This window comes from Camelina sativa, chromosome 3 (genome assembly GCF_030686135.1).
Source record: "Camelina sativa cultivar CO46 ecotype springtype chromosome 3, ASM3068613v1".
Classification (NCBI taxonomy): domain Eukaryota; kingdom Viridiplantae; phylum Streptophyta; class Magnoliopsida; order Brassicales; family Brassicaceae; genus Camelina; species Camelina sativa.
The window spans coordinates 16,484,429-16,503,670 of NC_141882.1; the positions used below are offsets into that span (position 1 = coordinate 16,484,429).

Genomic DNA, 19,242 nt, shown 5'->3' on the forward strand with positions numbered 1-19,242 from the left:
CAGCAATGAGTCTTTGCTCAACACTTTGTACAGAGGAGTTCTACCCAAGATTAGAATGCTACTTGATACAGCCTCCAATGGAAACTTTCTCAACAAGAATGTGGAAGAAGGCTGGGAGTTGGTAGAGAATCTTGCTCAATCAGATGGTAATTATAATGAAGATTATGATAGAACCATAAGGATCACCTCCACTGATCAAGATGACAAATACAAGAAGGATTTAAAGACGGTCAATGAGAAGCTTGACAAGATTCTCCTAAGCCAATCAAAGACCATTCACTTCATTGGTGAAGAAGAAGCTCCAGTCCAAGAAGGAGATAGAGAGTTTGCTGAGTTGTGCTACATGCAAAACCAGGGAGGATTCAAAGGTTACAACCAAGGAGGATTCAAGAATAACAATCTCTCTGATAGGAGTAACAATGTGGCTAACCCACAAGATCAATTCTACCCTCCTCAACAGCCTCAACAGCAACAAAACTATATACCCAAGCAGCAGCAACAGGTGTTCCAGCCCCAATTGTGTCCCCCATCAGGGTTTCAGACTAACCAAGGCCAGGAACAAGACTTAAGAGCTATGATGCAACAACTGTTGATTGGGCAAACCAATGGGAAGATTGAGGCAGCAAACAAATTTGCTGAGCTGAACAAGAGGATATAAGATATTTACAGTGAACTTCATGCAAAGTTTGACACACTGACTTCCAGGATTATGACTATGGAAAATCAACAAGCTTCTGCCCCAAAGCATGACCATCATAAGGGAAAAGCTATTGAGCAATCTACTGAATTTGCCAATGCTATCACTCTTCGCAGTGGAAGAGTCTTACCAACACGACTAGGAGCACATCCCAACACTGAGGACAGTGGAATTCAAGAAGGGGAGGGCTTTCAACAAGAAGAGACTCAGAATGAAAACACCGTTGAATTCGACGCACCACTCGACCACACACTCGACCGAGTGAGTGATCGATTACCCGATCGAGCAGCTTCTTAGGAGAAAATCAAGCCAGTTACCTCCAAAGAAAAAGAAGTCCGGTTCATTCCTCCTCCTTACAAGCCTCCACTACCTTTCCCAGGAAGATTTAAGAAATAGATGGTTGAAAAATACAAGGCATTATTTGACAAACAAGTTAGAGAGATTGAGCTAAGGATGCCTCTAATAGATGCCTTTGTGATGATCCCTCCTTACCAAAAATTCTTGAAAGATGCTGTGATGGAAAGGATCAAAGAAGTTCAAGGGATGGTGATTCTCAGCCATGAGTGTAGTGCCATAATCCAAAAGCAAGTGAACCCTCAAAAGCTAATAGATCATGGTTCCTTTACTCTACCTTGCTCTATAGGGTCCTTAACCTTCAATAGATGCCTTTGTGATTTGGGAGCCTCAGTAAGCCTAATGCCTCTATCAGTTGCTAAGCGCCTAGGGTTTACAAGGTATAAGCCATGCAACATATCCCTGATCTTAGCTGATAGATCAATAAGATTACCACATGGTGTTTTGGAAGATCTACCAGTTAGAGTTGGAGCAGTGGAAGTCCCAACAGACCTTGTAGTCTTGGAAATGGATGAAGAACCAAAAGATCCTTTGATCTTGGGGAGACCTTTCCTGGCTACAGCAGGAGCAATAATTGATGTGAGACAAGGGAATATTGATCTCAACTTGGGAGAGGACCTTAGAATGACATTTGACATTGTAGAGGCTATGAAGAAACCAACAATTGGAGGACAAGTCTTTTGGGTTGAAGAGTTGGACAAATTAGCAGGAGAGTTGATGGAAGAGCTAGCAGAACAAGATCACTTTAGAACTGGTTTGACCGAAAGTGGAGAGGAAGGGTTCATCCATAAAGAAACCAAGGCCTATGAAGATATATTGGACTCCTGTAGAGAATCATACCATCCAGAGGTTTTTGAGGGGTTACCAGCATTAAGAGAGGAAGTCTGGTCAGTTCAAACAGCAAATACAGAGAGCTCGACCACCTACTCGAGCATACACTCAACCGAGCACCAAAACCACTCGACCGAGTGCACTACCGAGTCCTCCACAGATGACTGGTCTGAACTGAAAGCACCAAAAGTAGAGCTAAAACCTCTCCCATCTGGGCTAAGGTACGTTTTTTTAGGTGAGAACTCTACTTATCCTGTGATAGTAAATGCTAACTTGAGTAGGGAAGAGCTTGATTTGCTAGTTGTTGAGCTAAGAAAGTTTAGAAAAGCTATTGGTTATACTTTGGATGACATTAAAGGAATTTCATCTAGTCTCTGCATGCATAGAATCCACCTTGAAAATGAATCCTACTCTAGTATTGAACCTCAAAGAAGGCTTAACCCCAACCTAAAGGAAGTAGTCAAAAAAGAGATTCTAAAATTGCTTGGAGCTGGTGTGATCTATCCTATTTTTGATAGTACTTGGGTCTCACCAGTCCACTGTGTCCCTAAAAAAGGAGGAATAACTGTAATAAAGAATGATTATGATGAGTTAATTCCCACTAGAACCATAACAGGACATAGAATGTGCATTGATCATAGGAAGCTTAATTCTGCTACTAGGAAAGATCATTTTCCTCTTCCATTTATTGATCAAATGTTGGAAAGATTAGCCAATCATACCCATTACTGTTTCTTGGATGAATATTCTGGATTTTTCCAAATTCCTATTCATCCCAATGATCAAGAGAAGACAACATTCACATGTCCATATGGTACTTTTGCATATAGGAGGATGCCATTTGGATTATGTAATGCTCCAGCTACCTTTCAAAGGTGCATGATGTCAATCTTCTCTGATCTTATTGAGGATGTGGTTGAAGTTTTTATGGATGACTTCTCTGTCTATGAAGATTCCTTTTCTTCTTGTCTTGCTAATCTATGCAGGGTTTTAAAGAGATGTGAGGAGACAAATCTAGTCTTGAATTGGGAAAAGTGTCACTTCATGGTTGAAGAAGGGATAGTTCTTGGTCATAAGATTTCAGAGAAGGGTATTGAAGTTGACAAAGCAAAAATTGAAGTCATGGTTCAACTTCAACCACCAAAAACAGTCAAGGACATAAGAAGCTTTCTTGGTCATGCTGGATTTTATAGAAGGTTCATCAAGGATTTCTCAAAGATAGCTAGGCCATTGACAAGGTTGCTTTGTAAGGAGACTGAGTTCAACTTTGATGAAGATTGCTTGAAGGCTTTCAAGGAGATCAAGGCTGCTTTGATATCAGCTCTAATAGTCCAAGCTCCAAACTGGGATCTTCCATTTGAGATTATGTGTGATGCTTCAGACTTTGCAGTAGGAGCAGTTCTAGGACAGAAGAAAGATAAGAAGCTGCATGTTATTCACTATGCAAGTAGGACCTTGGATGAAACTCAAGGAAGATATTCAACAACAGAGAAAGAGCTTCTAGCAGTGGTATTTGCCTTTGAAAAATTCAGAAGTTACTTAGTAGGGTCCAAGGTAATTGTGTACACTGATCATGCTGCTTTGAGGCACATCTACTCAAAGAAGGACACAAAACCAAGGTTGTTGAGATGGATTTTGCTTCTCCAAGAGTTTGACATGGAAATAGTTGATAAGAAAGGGATAGAGAATGGAGTAGCTGATCATTTATCCAGAATGAGGATAGAGGAGGAGATTTCAATCGATGATTCAATGCCTGAGGAGAAACTGATGCAAATTGGGACAACTCGGCCTCCAACTCGCCCAACTACTCGAACAAGTACTCGGCCGAGTATGTTTGGGCACTCGATCAAGGAGGATGAGATGGAGGAGTGGATGGCACTTGAAAGTGAAGATCTACCTTGGTATGCTGACATAGTCAATTACAAAGTGTGTGAAGAAATCCCAGCAGACATGGACCCTTATAAGAAGAAAAAGCTCCTCAAGGACATCAATGGATACTATTTGGATGAACCTTACTTATACAAAAAGGGATCAGATGGGCTGTTTAGGAAGTGCATAGCAGAAAATGAAGTTGAAGGAGTGCTAGGGCATTGTCATAGTTCTGCTTATAGAGGCCATTTTGCAACTTTCAAGACAGTCCAGAAAGTCCTACAAGCTGGTTTATGGTGGCCTACATTATTCAAGGACACTCACAAGTTCATCACAAAGTGTGATGCTTGCCAAAGAATGGGGAATATCACAAGAAGGAATGAGATGCCCCAAAATCCAATTCTTGAAGTTGAGATATTTGATGTGTGGGGAATTGATTTCATGGGACCTTTTAATCCTCCTTCAAATGGGAATGTCTACATATTAGTAGCAGTGGACTATGTCTCCAAGTGGGTAGAGGCTATTGCCAGCCCTACTAATGATCACAAAGTGGTTCTTAAACTTTCCAAGAGCTGTGATTAGTGATGGAGGAACACACTTCATCAACAAGATCTTTGAAGGAATGCTAAGGAAGTATGGAGTTAAGCACAAGGTGTCTACAGCCTATCACCCTCAAACAAGTGGGCTAGTTGAAGTGTCAAACAAACAAATCAAGGCCATTATATCAAGAATAGTAGGAGCAACAAGAAAGGATTGGTCTAGTAAACTTGATGAAACACTTTGGGCCTATAGAACAGCTTTCAAGACACCTATAGGAAGAACCCCATTCCAACTTGTCTATGGCAAGTCTTGCCATCTCCCAGTTGAAGTTGAGTACAAAGCCCTATGGGCAATCAAACTTTTGAACTTGGATCTAGAGACAGCACAAGCTACGAGAAGCCTTGAATTGCATGAGCTTGAGGAAATCAGATTAGAAGCTTATGAAAACTCCAAAATCTACAAGGAAAGAACTAAAGCCTTCCATGATAAGAAGATTCTCATCAAGGACCTAAAGGCTGGAGACCAAGCTTTTCTTTACAATTCAAGACTCAAGTTATTCCCTGGGAAGTTGAAAAGTAGATGGGGAGGTCCTTTTGAAATAAAGGAGATCCTACTATTTGGAGCTGTCACACTTCTCAACAAGGATGGTAGTGAGTTCACAGTCAATGGTTAGAGAGTTAAGAAGTATTTGGGAGAAAAGGAAACACCTGAGAAGTGCGCAATGCTTCTCCAGGATGCTCCTTAAGCCTAAAAAGGCATCTAAAGTCAAACTTAGTGACTTTAAACAAGCTCACTATGGAGGAAGTCCCTAAGGTATCTCTGTTTATATTGCTTAGGATTTTTGGTATTTTGATTTGTGTTTTGGTGTTTTCATGGTCAGGGAAGCAAGGGAGTCTAGTTAGAAGAAGAAAAGAAGATTCGCAGTCCAACTCGACCCCCCCCCCCCACTCGACCATGCACTCGACCGAGTGCCAGTCGATTGCCATCATCGAGTTGCCTCCATCTCCCCCTCAAAGTCACCAACCAGACCTCAACTACACTTATGAGAGCATGAATGAGGATGTGGACAGCTTCTTCCAGAATCCATGAGGTACCACTATCATCTTCCTTGTAAATACCATTGCATTTGATGTTGTGTTTTGTTTTTAGTCTTGAATCCTCTAACAAATTTCTTTCACACAGAGGACTGTGTGATTTAAGTTTGGGGGAGGGTTTGAGATAGTATTTGATGTTGTGTTTTGTTTTCTTATTTCAAATTTTTAGCATCATCATGTTAATACTTGCATAGCATCTAAGGCATAGAAAAACCCTAAAAATTTAAAAAATTTTGCAAAAATCTTTATAAAAAGAGTGTTCATGTAGTTTGCATTGCATAATAGCATCTTGTTTAGCATGTTTCATGTAGGACTGTTAATTATTTGCATTAGGGATCTATGATGAGTTTTGCCTTGTTAGCTTGTTTAATTCACTAAACTAGGATCAATGCCCAAGTTAATAGTACTTTGATGCTAGTTGAGTAGTTAGAAGCATAAGATTGAACCAAGCCTTGAATTCCTGCATTGCATTTGGTCTAAATTGAAGCATGTTGTGATTTGATGCCATTTCCTATTTATATGAACCTAATATTGACTTGTAATTATCAGTTTGTGTAGTGCTTTAAACTCATGGATACCATATACATATTTGGATCATCTTTCTCCTTTTTACCACTCTTGTTGATCCAAGTAGCTGATTAAATCATTAAAATCAGTTTCCAATACCCTTAACCAACCCTTCTTTCAAGCCATGTTTATTCTTGAGTGTGTAAGGCCTATTTTGGGATTGAGTTTGGTAGAAAGTGTTAGGTTTGAACTGACAAGAATATTGCCTTGTGTAGTTCTAGTTTGCAATTTTCAAACTAGATAGGACTAGGTGGTTTAATTGTTGGGTTTGGGACTTGGCTGTTGTGAAAAAGAAAAGAAGAGAAAAAAAAAAAGGAAAGAAAGAAAGAAAAGGTTAAAGTTTTTAGGAGGGAATGTGTTTAAGTAAAGTTTTAGTGAAAGAATGGGAAGTATAAGATTTGTGAAAAAATGGTTCTAGTCAAAGAAAAGAAAGAAAGAAAAGAGGAGTATAGCAAAATGTTTTTATGTCTTAAGAAATAAGAAGAAAAGGGAACCATAGCAATAAGAAAGAAAGCCTCATTCCACTAGTTGATTCAAATAAGAAACCTCTCCTAAGGCTTGAAAACAAAAGAGAAAAGGGTATTTGAGAAAAGAAGAAGATAAAGGGTAGAACTAGGATCATTTGGGTTTAGAATGATGAGATCAAACACTTGGGTTACTTTTGGGTAGACAAGGTTTTGTTCTTGTATGTGTCTAAGTGTTCTTACCTTTAGCATTCTTCTAAAGCTCAATCCATTTTTTATGAGAGAACCTTGATATTGATAAGCCCCACTCTAAACAGAGACCATCATTGTCTCTAAACCTTTATTTCCAAGCCAAATGAGTTTAAAGCATTGCATAAGATTGATCCATGTTCTTGATTAAATGAATGTTAAAGAAAATGGTTGATTTGAATGCATGTGGACATCTAAGGCTCAAATCAGTAAAGGTTGTGATAGGTTTGTCTAAAATCTTTAAGTACAGCTCATTCAACTTGCATCATAGTACTAGTAACTTGGACATTGATTCTAGCTGGTTTATTTGCAAGCTTTAGGAGCTGAGATCCCACTTTCAACCCTCACCTACCTTCTTATGTCTTGTTTATTTGCTTGAGGACAAGCAAAGACTAAGTTTGGGGGTGTTGATGTTCATATATTTTACCCTGTTTTCCCTTAATATATTCACATCTTTTTCATCCTTTGCTATCCTTTTTGACCATTATTGCATAGTTTTAGGATTGTTCTTGCATTAGAGTGTAGTTGCATTGCATTTGCATCTTTTCTTGCATAAACATGTGATTTTGGAGCCTAAGGAGCATGGAAGCAATGCTGAGGAGAAGTGAAGCAATCATGAGGAGAAAGCAAAAGAGTTAAGGCTGGAGAACCAAGGTCCAGAGTCCCACTCGACTGCCCACTCGACCAGACACTCGACCGTGTGTTGAGAGTGACTCGACCGAGTGGAAGGAGCACAAGAAAACCCAACTCGACTGGTCACTCGACCGAGCACCGGGTCGAGTTGGCCGAGCCGCCTGGCTATTTTGTCTTTTAGCATTTTTAGGGTTTCCCCTCCTTTTTCCTATTTAAGGACCTTGTACCCTGCAGCCACCGGAGAGCAGCTTTTTAGATATTCTCAAACCTAGTATTTTACCCTTTTTGGGAATTTATGCTTTTTGCATTTTTATTTTCTTAGATCTTGTACCTCTTTTGAAGGAAAAAACACAAGATTCTTCATACTTGTTTGTTTCATAACTTTCAAAGTATCAAGAATTCGAGTTTGATTCCTTCTCCAATATTGTAGATCTCTGTTTTATCTTTCTAATCATACAAGTTTCGTGTTTTTCTGGGTTTATGACTTTGCTGTTCATCATGTGTGATTGTGAGTAGTTTCCTTAGCTCTTAGGGATGGTTTAGGCTGGATGGATGTTGTGGTTATTTGATTTGGTCAAGCTTGATTGTTGTAGATCTCTTCTAGGCTAGATGTTCTTAATGCTGATCCTATAACTGAGAGGGTAGGGTTTGATCTCAAGCTTCTTAGCATCACACCAATGTCTAAAGTGCATAGATAAGGCTAGATCTAGAGATTATCATTATGCTTGCTAAGAGATTAGAAGTCTTGTTTGATTCTTGACATATTGCTTAATGCTTGCTTGTATAGATTCTTTACTTTGTGAGAACAAGTCTAGAAATATATTAGCTTGATTCTTTTTGCCATGAGAGTGGATTAACATGTTCTTAGAGATTATTGTCTAGAGATTAGCTCATGTTGATTGAGGTTTGTTGATCAAGTTAGATAACCACAATCTAAGTTCAGCCCATGAATCCATCCCTAAGACCTTCCTTGTCTATTTATTTCCTAGTCTAAATCCTGTTATTTGATTTACTTTTGTCTTGCTCTGTTTTGTTTGCATTGCTCTGTTTTACGTTTTTGTCCAGCTCGACCCTGCACTCGATCTACACTCGATCGAGTGCTTGCTCGAGTTCATTCTCAGAACTCTTGTTTATGATTTGTGTCTGTCCTGTCTTGTTTCTTATTTCATTCTAGTTGCATTTCAGTTGCATTCATTTAGTTTCCTGTTCATTACTTTCCTTGCATTAGTTCATTACCTGCATTACTATAGTTTGATCTCTGTTCTAGTTTCATTATTGCCATAATCATTCTGTTCCATTACATTTAGTATCTTGTCCATTCAGCTTTTACATTCTGCATTTTACATTCTGCAATAGGTTGTTAGTGACAAACACCCTCTATAATTGGCTTAACTTAGACAAGTATTGCACACCTTGATTGCTTGCATTCACTCATTTAGGATTGATACCTCTTTTACTACAATTGCATAAGGGGAATTGAAACAGTCTGCTTTCACCATTGTTCATCATCATCATCACATCATTCATTCACATTCCATTTCACACACACACAAGAAAGGAACTCTTTTCAACCACTCTTGGTGTCGATCGACACCCTCCCCCACCAACATAGATTCGTCCTCGAATCTCGAACAATCATCAGTCAAGGACTCTCGTGTAACCGTGTCCACGGCCTGCACTCCTCCGACCAATCTACGAAAGGTCACCTATAGGCGATAGACTCACGTTCAAGGCATTATTTGCTCTCGACTTTTGGACTTTCATTTACTCAAAGGCTTAAACCTTGAGTTTTTATTGGCTCCTCATTAGGCTGAAGCCTGCATGTCATGATATTGGCTCCCCATCGGGCCTAAACCTACATGCCATAATGTATAAGGAATTCCAATACTCGTCTCCGAAGTCGATATACCAACCATACTCTCAAGCCACAAATTCTTAGAATATGGCAGTACTAGGAGAACCAAAGTCCCCCAAGATTCCTGAGGAGCATGCAATGCACTTGAGAGCGGTTCTGGAGAAGCTGTGTGAGGAGAAGTTGTTTGCTAAGTTGAGCAAGTGTAGTTTCTAGCAGCGTGAGATGGGTTTCTGTAGATCCGGAGAAGATTCAGGCAATCAGAGATTGGCCTAGACCGCAGAATGCCACAAAGATCAGGAGTTTTCTTGGGTTGGGGTTACTACAGGAGGTTTGTGCAGGGGTTTGCGAACAGAGCACGTCCGTTGACTAGGTTGACAGGGAAGAATGTTCCTTTTTGTTTGGTCACAGGAGTGCGAGGAGGGTTTTGCAAGCCTGAAGGAGATGTTGACTACAGATGCATCCAGAGTTGGTTTGGGGTGTGTGTTGATGCAGCATGGGAAGGTGATTGCCTACGCTTTGCGGCAGTTGCGGAAGCATGAGGACAACTATGGAGTCTGAGGAGGCTCAGATCAGGAGGTTTTTGAGGGCCCTACGTGATGATTTAAGGGTTCACTGTAGAGGGCGGCGCTATGCTACGCGTGCAGAGCTAGTTGAGACTGCGGCAGAGATCGAGGTGGACATCTGGGCACAATCAGTGGCGGTTAGTCCAGCAGTTCAGCCTAGTAAGGCTCAACATCATGGAGGTTCTAGCAAGGACGACGAGCCTATGCAGGGAACCAAGAGGAGGTGGGAGGCTATATAGAAGTCGAGTGGTGCGAGTTGCTTCGGTTGTGGGAGCAAGGATCACAAGGTTGCTAGCTGTCCCAAGAGGAGTGCTCTGACGGCAGTGGCACGTGTATGCTATCATTGCAGGGAGCCAGGGCACATCATGCCCTTGGGCCCCAAGTTGCATCCGGTGCAGCCGGAAGGGCAGCAAGTGGCACGGATTGAGCAGGCGCCACGGGTTTACACGACTGCAGAGACTGGTGGAACCAGTGTCGGGGCAATCACAGGTATAATTTCTGGTACTCTGTCTTTGTGAATTCTTAGTAAGTTCAGATTTTATGTTTGCATGTGATAAAGTGTTAGGTTCTTAACACATGAGGTTTGTGTAGGGACCTTGTTGGTGGGCGGGTTTAAGGCCCATGTTATGTTTGATTCTCGAGCTACTCATAGCTTCATTACTCCGGAGTGTGCGGAGAGTGCGGATATCAAAGGAGATCCCGGAGAGCGAGAATGAGTAGTCAGAATTGCTGGAGGCAAGTTTCTGAGAGTTATTGGACATGGGACCCACTAATAGGTGGCGGTCGGGGCGTTACAAGTGGTATCATAGCCGACCCAAACGAGTGTGGAACCTAGTGGGCTCACACCGTCAAGGGGTGACGGTCTTGGTGCACAACAAGGACGTTGCGATCTGTTAGTGGGGGTGAATTGTGACACCCCGGTTTCAGAGACTTGCGGAGAGGTTGAAAAAGAATTAATTTGGCCACCTATGTCACCAAAGTGTACTTATCTTTTCAGTCAAGAGTCCTGAGAGAACTCCACAGTTAAGCGTACTTATGCTGGAGTAGTCTCAGGATGGGTGACCTTCCGGGAAGTGACTGTCGGAATTGTGAGAGTGAGGACAAAATCGCAGGGAAAGATCATGTGGTGATTTGTATGGAAGGTAACAGGCCTTTAAAACCTCCTGGACATAGCAAACCGACGGTCGGATATAGATGGGCTCACGGGCCTAGAGAGAGGACGTGAGGAACATTAAGAAAGGTGGGTCCATGGACAGTTATTGGACATGGGGCCCACTAAGAGGTGGCGGTCAGGGCGTTACAGGACAGATTGAAACTTTGGTTGGACTAGAGACCCAATAGATCCACTAAGGAGCCAAGAGTAGCAGAGGCTGCGCAAGAAGGAATCTGGTTCTTCAGGCTAGGAGGAGAGGCGAAGGCTGAAACAATGGAAAATCTGGGAGGAGGCAGATCCGGAAAGTCAAAGAAATGACCCAGAAGGAGAGAGGTGGTTGAGAGCTTTGACAGGAGGAGGTGACCGACATTTTGGGGGAGAAAGGGTTTTTGGAAGCTCATCGAGGAGATCCCAGCCCCATAAACTGATTGAGGAGCGAGAACTAAAGGGCAAAACCCCGGAGAAGTATTTGAAGAACCCACAATACCGAGAGGCGAGCGGAGGTGAATGGCCACCGAAAGCGAGAGGAAGAAACAGCCCCCGACGGAAGTAATGCCGGAGGAAACACCAAAAGTGCGGTTTAAACAAGATCTTGGAACGAGATGAACTTGGGTTTGTCGGAAGAACAACAGAGCAACAAGACGAAGGCAAAGTCTAACGCTGGCGAGCCGAAGCTACACCGGTGCCAGAGGCTAGATGCACTTCTGTCGATTTGGAAATGACGGCTAGGGCGAACACTACCGAGGAGAGAGAAGATAGATTCTTTCTTATATCTAAAATACTTTTTCGTGTGATGAAATGATGTCTCCTTCGAGTAAATTCTTATGTTTTGAGTTAAGTAGTGAACTTTTATTCACTAAGTTTTTGTACATATATAAGTTTGTATAGAAGTTTTCAACTTAAATTGAAAGAGAGGAAACAAATTTACATGCCAGCCCGTACCATATAGTTTGTTTGGATCAAACCCTTAATTAAAAGGCAAAAATATTAAACACTAAAAACCAATTTTTAGGAAACTAATAGAAACAGAAGAATGTCCAAGTAATGAAAGTAAAGAATTTCACATATGATGATGAATAGATGTATGAGAATAAAAAGGTATAAAATTATTGAAAGCCACAATCAAGCCTTCATCCTTAGGCATAATAAAGTTATCTTCCTTCATTTCTTCACATACGCCTGAACATGTTTTTTTCACATACGCCTGAACAGTGTAATTAATTCCAACTCTCCCTCTCAAATGCTTTAGTTGTGGCTTTCGACTGCTTCATCTTTAAGGCTGCAGTTGTATATATATACTACGAAGTAATAGCTACAGCCCTAAAGCTAACACGTCTTAATGTTTCGTGGATAGATCATGAAAATTAACGAGCGCAAACAACAAAATTTTCCATTGTTCAAAATAGTTAAGACTTCTGACTTCTCAATGCCCAATAACTTCATCAAAGTCATCTATATATATTAATCAAATATGAACATCTCAAAACTCTAGTCGTCGTTGGTCTCGAAACTGTAGAAAATGTGAGAGGCAGAAATTTTTAAAAAAAATTCTCAAGTCATTTCTACCAAACAGTAGAATCATGAATGTTGAAAAAAGTTTAATTGAATCATCTAAACTTTGAAGAAACATTAAAGATGCAAGTCCCAGTGTCTTAACGTCGAACCTTTTTTTTTTCTTTTTAACTTTTTCTATTACAGAAGGGGAAGTTCAACATAATATGACACAAGTATGAACAAAAGCCACTTATGGTGGTGATAGCAGCCAAACAAAAACAGAGGTTTCAAAATATATGCGCGGCTAACCCGATTTCATCTTCTTGTACTGTTGTTGTCAAGTACGCGGTGAAGCCGGAATGTTTCGCCTTGGTCTCCATTCAGTGACCGCCTTTCCAAACAGCACACGGTTAATTGTCTTAGCAGTTTCTCCAGATGGGAATGCAAGTGACTCTGCGCATCTCTCTTATTTGGATTTGTTGATAGTATCGCTGCATTCACGGCATCAGCCACTAGTTCCTTATGCGAGTCTTCTAGGAAATACCCAACCGGTGATTCCTCAGGCTTTTCATAAACGAGCAAAGCAAAGCAGTCCTGAAATAATCAGCAAGAAAATTGAGTTCATAAGAGATCAACAACATAGAATCTCTCTGTATTTGAACTAGATTTTGCTTCATAGAGATAAGGGCACAAAGTTGAAGAAGTATGTACCTCGATTATATCTTGAAACCCGGTTAACCCAACAAATTTAGCTAACTCAAGTCTGCCATACTTCACACCTTCTTCAAGTTTTCCAACCTGTTTATGCCATGTTTTTCCAAAACCAGATTTAGAGAAATAATCCCACCAACAATGTGAAAGTGACAGCAGAAGTATAATATACGGAACCAACTCAATGTGTTCTAGAGACCCTGTGAAGAGGGTTCCATTCATCTTTTATCTAGGTGTTCAATTTTGCACATAGGTCTATCAACGTTATTAGAGTATTTTGCATAATAACATGGCATCTATGGATGGAAAAAAAAAAAAAAAACATGGCATCTATGTAACAACTTTTCCAGTGGGATATAGATTCTTCCACAGTAATATTTCTTTATAATCTAAAAGGTGCAGGAGATTCTTTGCACTCTTTTTCTTTAGTTAACGGTTTACAACCAAGACTGTCACAGTTTAAGCAGCTAATTTTGTATGGTACGACCGAATTCTCAAGCTTCCTATATTACTCAAATTTCATTCTTATACGAAGAGGATCCCTCTGACAAATATTAAAGAAATCTAACTGGATAAGGAATGCAAAGAGCATACCCGTAGTAATTCAATAAAATGTTGACAGTGCAGGAGGAAACAAACCACCGATTTATCGTCCTGCAGTAAGTACGGATGGAGTGATCAATCCTGTGAAGTGGATCATCTTAGCAATATGAAACAAGCCATATGACAGGAAATCTCAGTTCACCTGTACAGTTTCGGGATACCACTCCCGGAGTTTAACCATAGCAGCATCAATCTCACCATTTCTGACAAGCTGTACCGAAGAAAGTATGTATCAGTCATTTAGTTTGGGTTTGAATAGTAAACTTCGAGAAAACATGTCTTATATGTTAAACTGTAGCCAGTGAGATACAAGTTCAATACCTGTCTAAGAATCTTTCTTTGTTTCAAAGCATATGGCGAATCATCCTCATCAATAGCATTTCCTTGATCTATATTAATAGGCGGAACTGTAGTTTTAGTAGCAAGGTTGAAAGCATCGAGTGTCTCCTCATAACCATAGTGTAACAGGTAGGTCTTTACAAGCCTAATGTTAAAGAAAACAAAACTTTAGATAACAGAGTATGCAATTCAGTTGAGAAAGTACATCATCTGTTATTGCTGGAAAGGACTGTACTCACCCATAACCAATGTTTGGAGGTATGGATATTTTTTCGATAGCCATTTGTTGCTTATTCCTCTCTGATACTTCATAACCCTAAATAATACAGAAAGAGGGAAGCAGCCCTTGTCAAAACTTAATTTCAAACATATATGTAATGCAGAGAGAGAAGGGGAAGTCGAGACATAAAAGTTTGTGTCCTACTTCACTATTTAAAGACTATAACTTGAGGGTTGATTACACAGGAACAGAACACTAGAGGTTAAATGTAAAATACCAAATGTGAGCGCAATGTGTATGAAGAGAAACACTGCCAGTACCAAGAACGGACATGAGGCATTATGTCACATCATCCCACTTTAATATAAAGCTACAAGACCTAATAAACCATCTTTTCAAGGATTATCTTTCTTACCTTAATATCGAAAGCAAATTTCTTCTTCCCAAAGTTGACTAATACCCTGCCAAAAATTAAGAACAAATGCATTGTGTAAGTACTTCTACTGAACCTATTTATACAACTTTGAGGTGAAGCTATGATGACATTGGTACTGATCATCAAAGAGAGAGTGAGAACATACTCCTCATTTTGGCTATGTACAGCTACAGTAGGGAACAGATGACCTTTTATGTCCTTGGGGATTTTCCCAACAATAGCCCCGTTTTTACTGGCCTCAAAGAAGTAATCAAAAATATCATCAGGTTTAACAGACAAAGCGGATGCAAACAAAGAAAACCAAAAAGAAACGCATCATAAATGCAATTCCCAGTAGTAATAGAACTTATTCAAGTAACAAAACGCATGAAACAGTTTCTATCTTACGTGAAAAAGAACTCTTGCGTAGCGTAATTTATACCGCCGCCAACTGTATCATCTTTGGTATACTTTGGACCAAAAGGTTCACCTTTTCCCTGGCCACGATACAGAAATCCATCATCCCCATGATAGCCACAGCTGTTCACTTCCCATCTGTACAATTACGAAATAAACAATAAAATCAGACAGCCACATAACCTCAAACTCTATAATAAGCCATATCTTAAATGCAACAACAATCTAGAATTATGCTTTCTTGCGTAACTTCTTTCAAAGGCACTATCATCCTTCTCCGTAATCAATCAAGAATCTAGTTTTCAAGAGCCACGAAGCAATGCACTTTGAATACAGAACGTAACACAACCTTCATACAAGAAGCTAGATCTGTATGATATCTAACCTTAACAGGATAAACCAGTAAGAAACCACAACTTAGATCCAAAAACAGTACCTTATACACAATAAATGATCAAGCTACGAACTAAAACAATGTTTCTTGAATAACTCAAGAATCAAGTTTCCAACTAAGATTCATCCCTAAACCACTCCTACACAACGGAACTGAACATATTGGATCAAAAATCCAAGGTTAAAGAAAACAATACCCAGGTTGTCTCCTCATTTTGAAGCTCTCCTTAGTAAAACCAATCGCAACTTGCCCTTTAACCCCAGAATCTTTAACAAAAATCTCAAAGTAGTAAGTGAGACACTTGACCGGAGCAGGTCTGTTCGCTTGAACAACGCCAACGTCGTGGCCATGAAGATTCATATTCGTGTACTTAACCGAAAGCTTATCAGGAGAAACCACGAGAAACCCGCCTGCGCTATTGATCGTGTTCAACTCCGTCGGCGAATCTTCGCCTTCGTCTTCCTTGGCATCTCGCGTAGCGGCGAGACGAACCTTATCCAAGAAGTGTAGTAAGTTCAGATCTTGACCGTTACCGGCGTTGGTTGTATCGCCGCCGTTGGCGGAATTCGCCGGCGATGGTGAAGAGCTCATTTTTAATTCCGGTTACCGATTTGGGATCACAGAGAAAACCCTAAGAATTAAATTTGGAGATTTTGGAAGCTTGAAGGTTTTTGGAGTCGTATAGGCTACGAACAAACACTGAAATTAGAGTTTTCTACTTCTCTGGGATTTAATTTGATCATTTTTGTTCAATAAGTGCTCCTCTTTCGGCATTTGTCAAAGATTTGTTTACTTATTTTTTAATAAAACATTTCATAAAAGTATACTAATTGAGTTAGTTTCCTTTATATATTTACTAAATAATAAAACTCGCGTGTTAAAACATTAAATATACTGATAATATTTTAAATTTGAGTGATAACCTATATAATTTTAAGTAATTTTTAAAAATAATTTTAGCTTTACTTTTTTTATCTGTAATAAAATTTAACTATTTGACTATCATAATAAACCATATTTTAGTTTTTACATACTTCATCTTAAAGGATTAGAGTTAGAAAAAAATTATATCAATGCATTATATCAAAGGCCCGCGTTATTACGCGGATAAAAAATTATTAAAAATAATTAAGTTGTAATAGACATATTTTTAGATTTTATCTTGTAACATTTTAATATTAAATATGAACTTCTCATATTTCATTTTAATACTCTCTCAGTTATATTATATAAGAGTTTGAAGGCTTTTTTGCATTATTTTATAATATTTTCTCAAATTTTTAGTAGAATTTTTATTAATATAACAATTTATGACTATTTGAACTATGCAATATATTTTCGGGAAAACGATCTATTTTCCGAAAAAAAGTATCACATCAAGCTAGATAGAGCTCAATCTTTGATCAACTGAAGAAAATCATTATGTTCTTTTTTTCTTTTAATTTGTTTTAATTAATTTAATTCGGTTTAAATTAGGTTATATTTGTTTTATTATTTGATTTAGTTGGTTCGGTAAATAGTGAACCGAGTAAAACCGATGTTTGTGGGTAATTAGGTGAAACTATGTTTCAAAGGAGATATAGATCTTGAATTATAGAGTCTGAGATATATAGATTGAGAAATATTTTCTCAGAGATATATAGCATGTGGTAGTAGATTGAGTTTTATCTGGCTTGATATGATATTCTCTTGGAGAAATATATCGTTTTCGTATATTTTCTTATTGGTTGAAGTTTTATAAATGACATAATATTTATTGTTTATTAATCTTTGTATTTTTATCCAAAAACTCTTATAGGACATGGAGTACCATTTAAATATCTATAACATCGTAATAAACCATATTTTAAGTTTAATTATACCTTTCATCTTAATGCATAGAACCAAATATTTTATATCAAACAAAATTAATCTAATCATATCAAGTCTATATCTTAGTAAGAATTGAAAATACAAATAAAAATTAACAAAATATAATTCGCAATAAAACTGAATCAACATATTTAAAATGCATTTGTTATGTTGTTATCTCATAAGTACTAATTTTAACTCATTTCATAATCAATTTTAAATAAGTGAAAGTTATAAAATAAAAACAAATATAAAGATATAGAGACATTACCATAAAATTAGTGAAGATTCATTCCTATAAATTATAATCTATTTCGTATTATCTTATGTTTTAACATATGCATTACAAAAATACATGTGTTCAAATTATAAACTCAAACATAAAAAATATGAATAATATTCTTGAATCAATTTTTTAAACATGATACATATTAATATTTGAAATTTTTTTTATCTAAAATAAATTTCATCGTTAGACATTCAGTTTAGTAATCACATTTTAACTATTTATTTCATTGTAAAACCATAATTCACTTCTTCATGTATTAGAGTTAAAATTTTAATAAAAAAAAACTAATATAAGCATCATATGAGATAATATGTATATTGGTTAGTATTTTAAATTTAACAATAAACAATCAGTTAAAAATCAGTTAACATCCACAAAAATTTTGGAAATCCAAAAATATCATAAATATTATTCTACTATATGTCGTAATTTTATAAGTAATACTTTTGTCAGTTTTCATCAATTAACCAAAAATTCATTCCTACAAACTCAGTTTTTCTATTTTTCTTTCAGATTTGTCATATAACTACATGCATTTAAATCTTTAAAATAAAACATGTAAAACTATACTAATACACATCATGTATTGAATTTTTTTTTTAAGTTCATTACTCTTTTAAGGTTTTGTGTGTTTACTTACAATAAAAATTTATATTACAACAATAAATACAATTTGTATTCGACTAAAATTATGTTAAATAACTTATGTTATTCTTTTTAACTTTGTTATTCATTATTTATTGATTAATATACATGTTTAATTAATTTTGTTTTTGTTAACACATGTCAAATTTTATTGAGAACACACATATAATATAAATAGAAAGCATATTGATTTTGTAAGTTTTCCTTTTCGATTTAAAAAAATATTTTTTTTTATAATATAAATATGTAAATTTCTGTAAATAAAATTAGATTTGTGTCATGATCTAATCAATATATTTGACACGTGTCACTATCTTGTTAATGAGTAACTTTGACATTTTTTAAAATATAAACATATAAAATTCTGAAAATAGAATTAGACACATGTCAACATCTAACCAATATATTTGACACGTGTCACGATCTTGTTAATGAGTAATTTTGTCATCAAGGTTTATATAATAAGATATGTATCTTAATTACAATTAAAATCGTTAAAAATTAACAAAAACTGAAAATTCACTAAAAGTTTTGGAAAACTAACATGGGCTCATGTAAAAAAAATAATAATAATAATAAGAATGATATATGTATAATATGTAAACATATGCTCTCACTTACATAAATATATGAATTTTTTATATAGAACAACTTAGCATCATAATTATTTTTTTATATATAATTGTCTTTTTACACTACAAGAAAAGTCGCAGTAGAAGATAGCTCATTTTCCTAAACTGCTATGTAAGATGAATGTTTTATACAATGTTATGACAAAATCTATACTATTAATTGGGGAATACAAAGGAGGGATTTTTGAGGAAAAAAAAAACAAATTCCATATCATGCCCCTAAGGACAAACGCTAGGAAGAAGAAAGAAAAAAAAAATTAAAGACATATAGGTAATCTGAAGTGTAAAAGGACGCGGACCCGAACTGTTTGCCTACTACTCTACTCGGATCTTGTACATATTGCAAGTGTATCCAAACAGCTT

At 37.5% G+C, this 19,242-nt stretch overlaps 1 protein-coding gene across 1 annotated transcript; it reads right to left on the reverse strand.

Moving 5' to 3' along the window:
* Positions 1 to 12,454: 12,454 nt before the first annotated feature.
* LOC104777469 (ran-binding protein M homolog) lies at positions 12,455 to 16,285 on the reverse strand. Its single transcript, XM_010501730.3, has 10 exons — positions 15,659 to 16,285; positions 15,060 to 15,206; positions 14,818 to 14,904; positions 14,652 to 14,697; positions 14,256 to 14,332; positions 13,999 to 14,161; positions 13,820 to 13,888; positions 13,669 to 13,728; positions 13,075 to 13,161; positions 12,455 to 12,957 (listed from the first exon to the last, which is right to left on the reverse strand). Exons 1-10 carry the CDS (start codon positions 16,051 to 16,053, stop codon positions 12,679 to 12,681), a joined length of 1,410 nt encoding a protein of 469 aa, XP_010500032.1. The 5' UTR covers positions 16,054 to 16,285; the 3' UTR covers positions 12,455 to 12,678.
* Positions 16,286 to 19,242: the final 2,957 nt, after the last annotated feature.

What these genes read in the sequence shown, in the direction of transcription:
- LOC104777469 (XM_010501730.3), bottom strand. Translation starts at nt 16,053, where the DNA reads ATGAGCTCTTCACCATCGCCGGCGAATTCCGCCAACGGCGGCGATACA. An exon ending in AAAGAAAGATTCTTAGACAG is followed by an intron (nt 13,889 to 13,998) that starts GTATTGAACTTG and finishes TCTTCGGTACAG; the next exon opens with CTTGTCAGAAATGGTGAGAT. An exon ending in ATTTTATTGAATTACTACGG is followed by an intron (nt 13,162 to 13,668) that starts GTATGCTCTTTG and finishes TGGCATAAACAG; the next exon opens with GTTGGAAAACTTGAAGAAGG.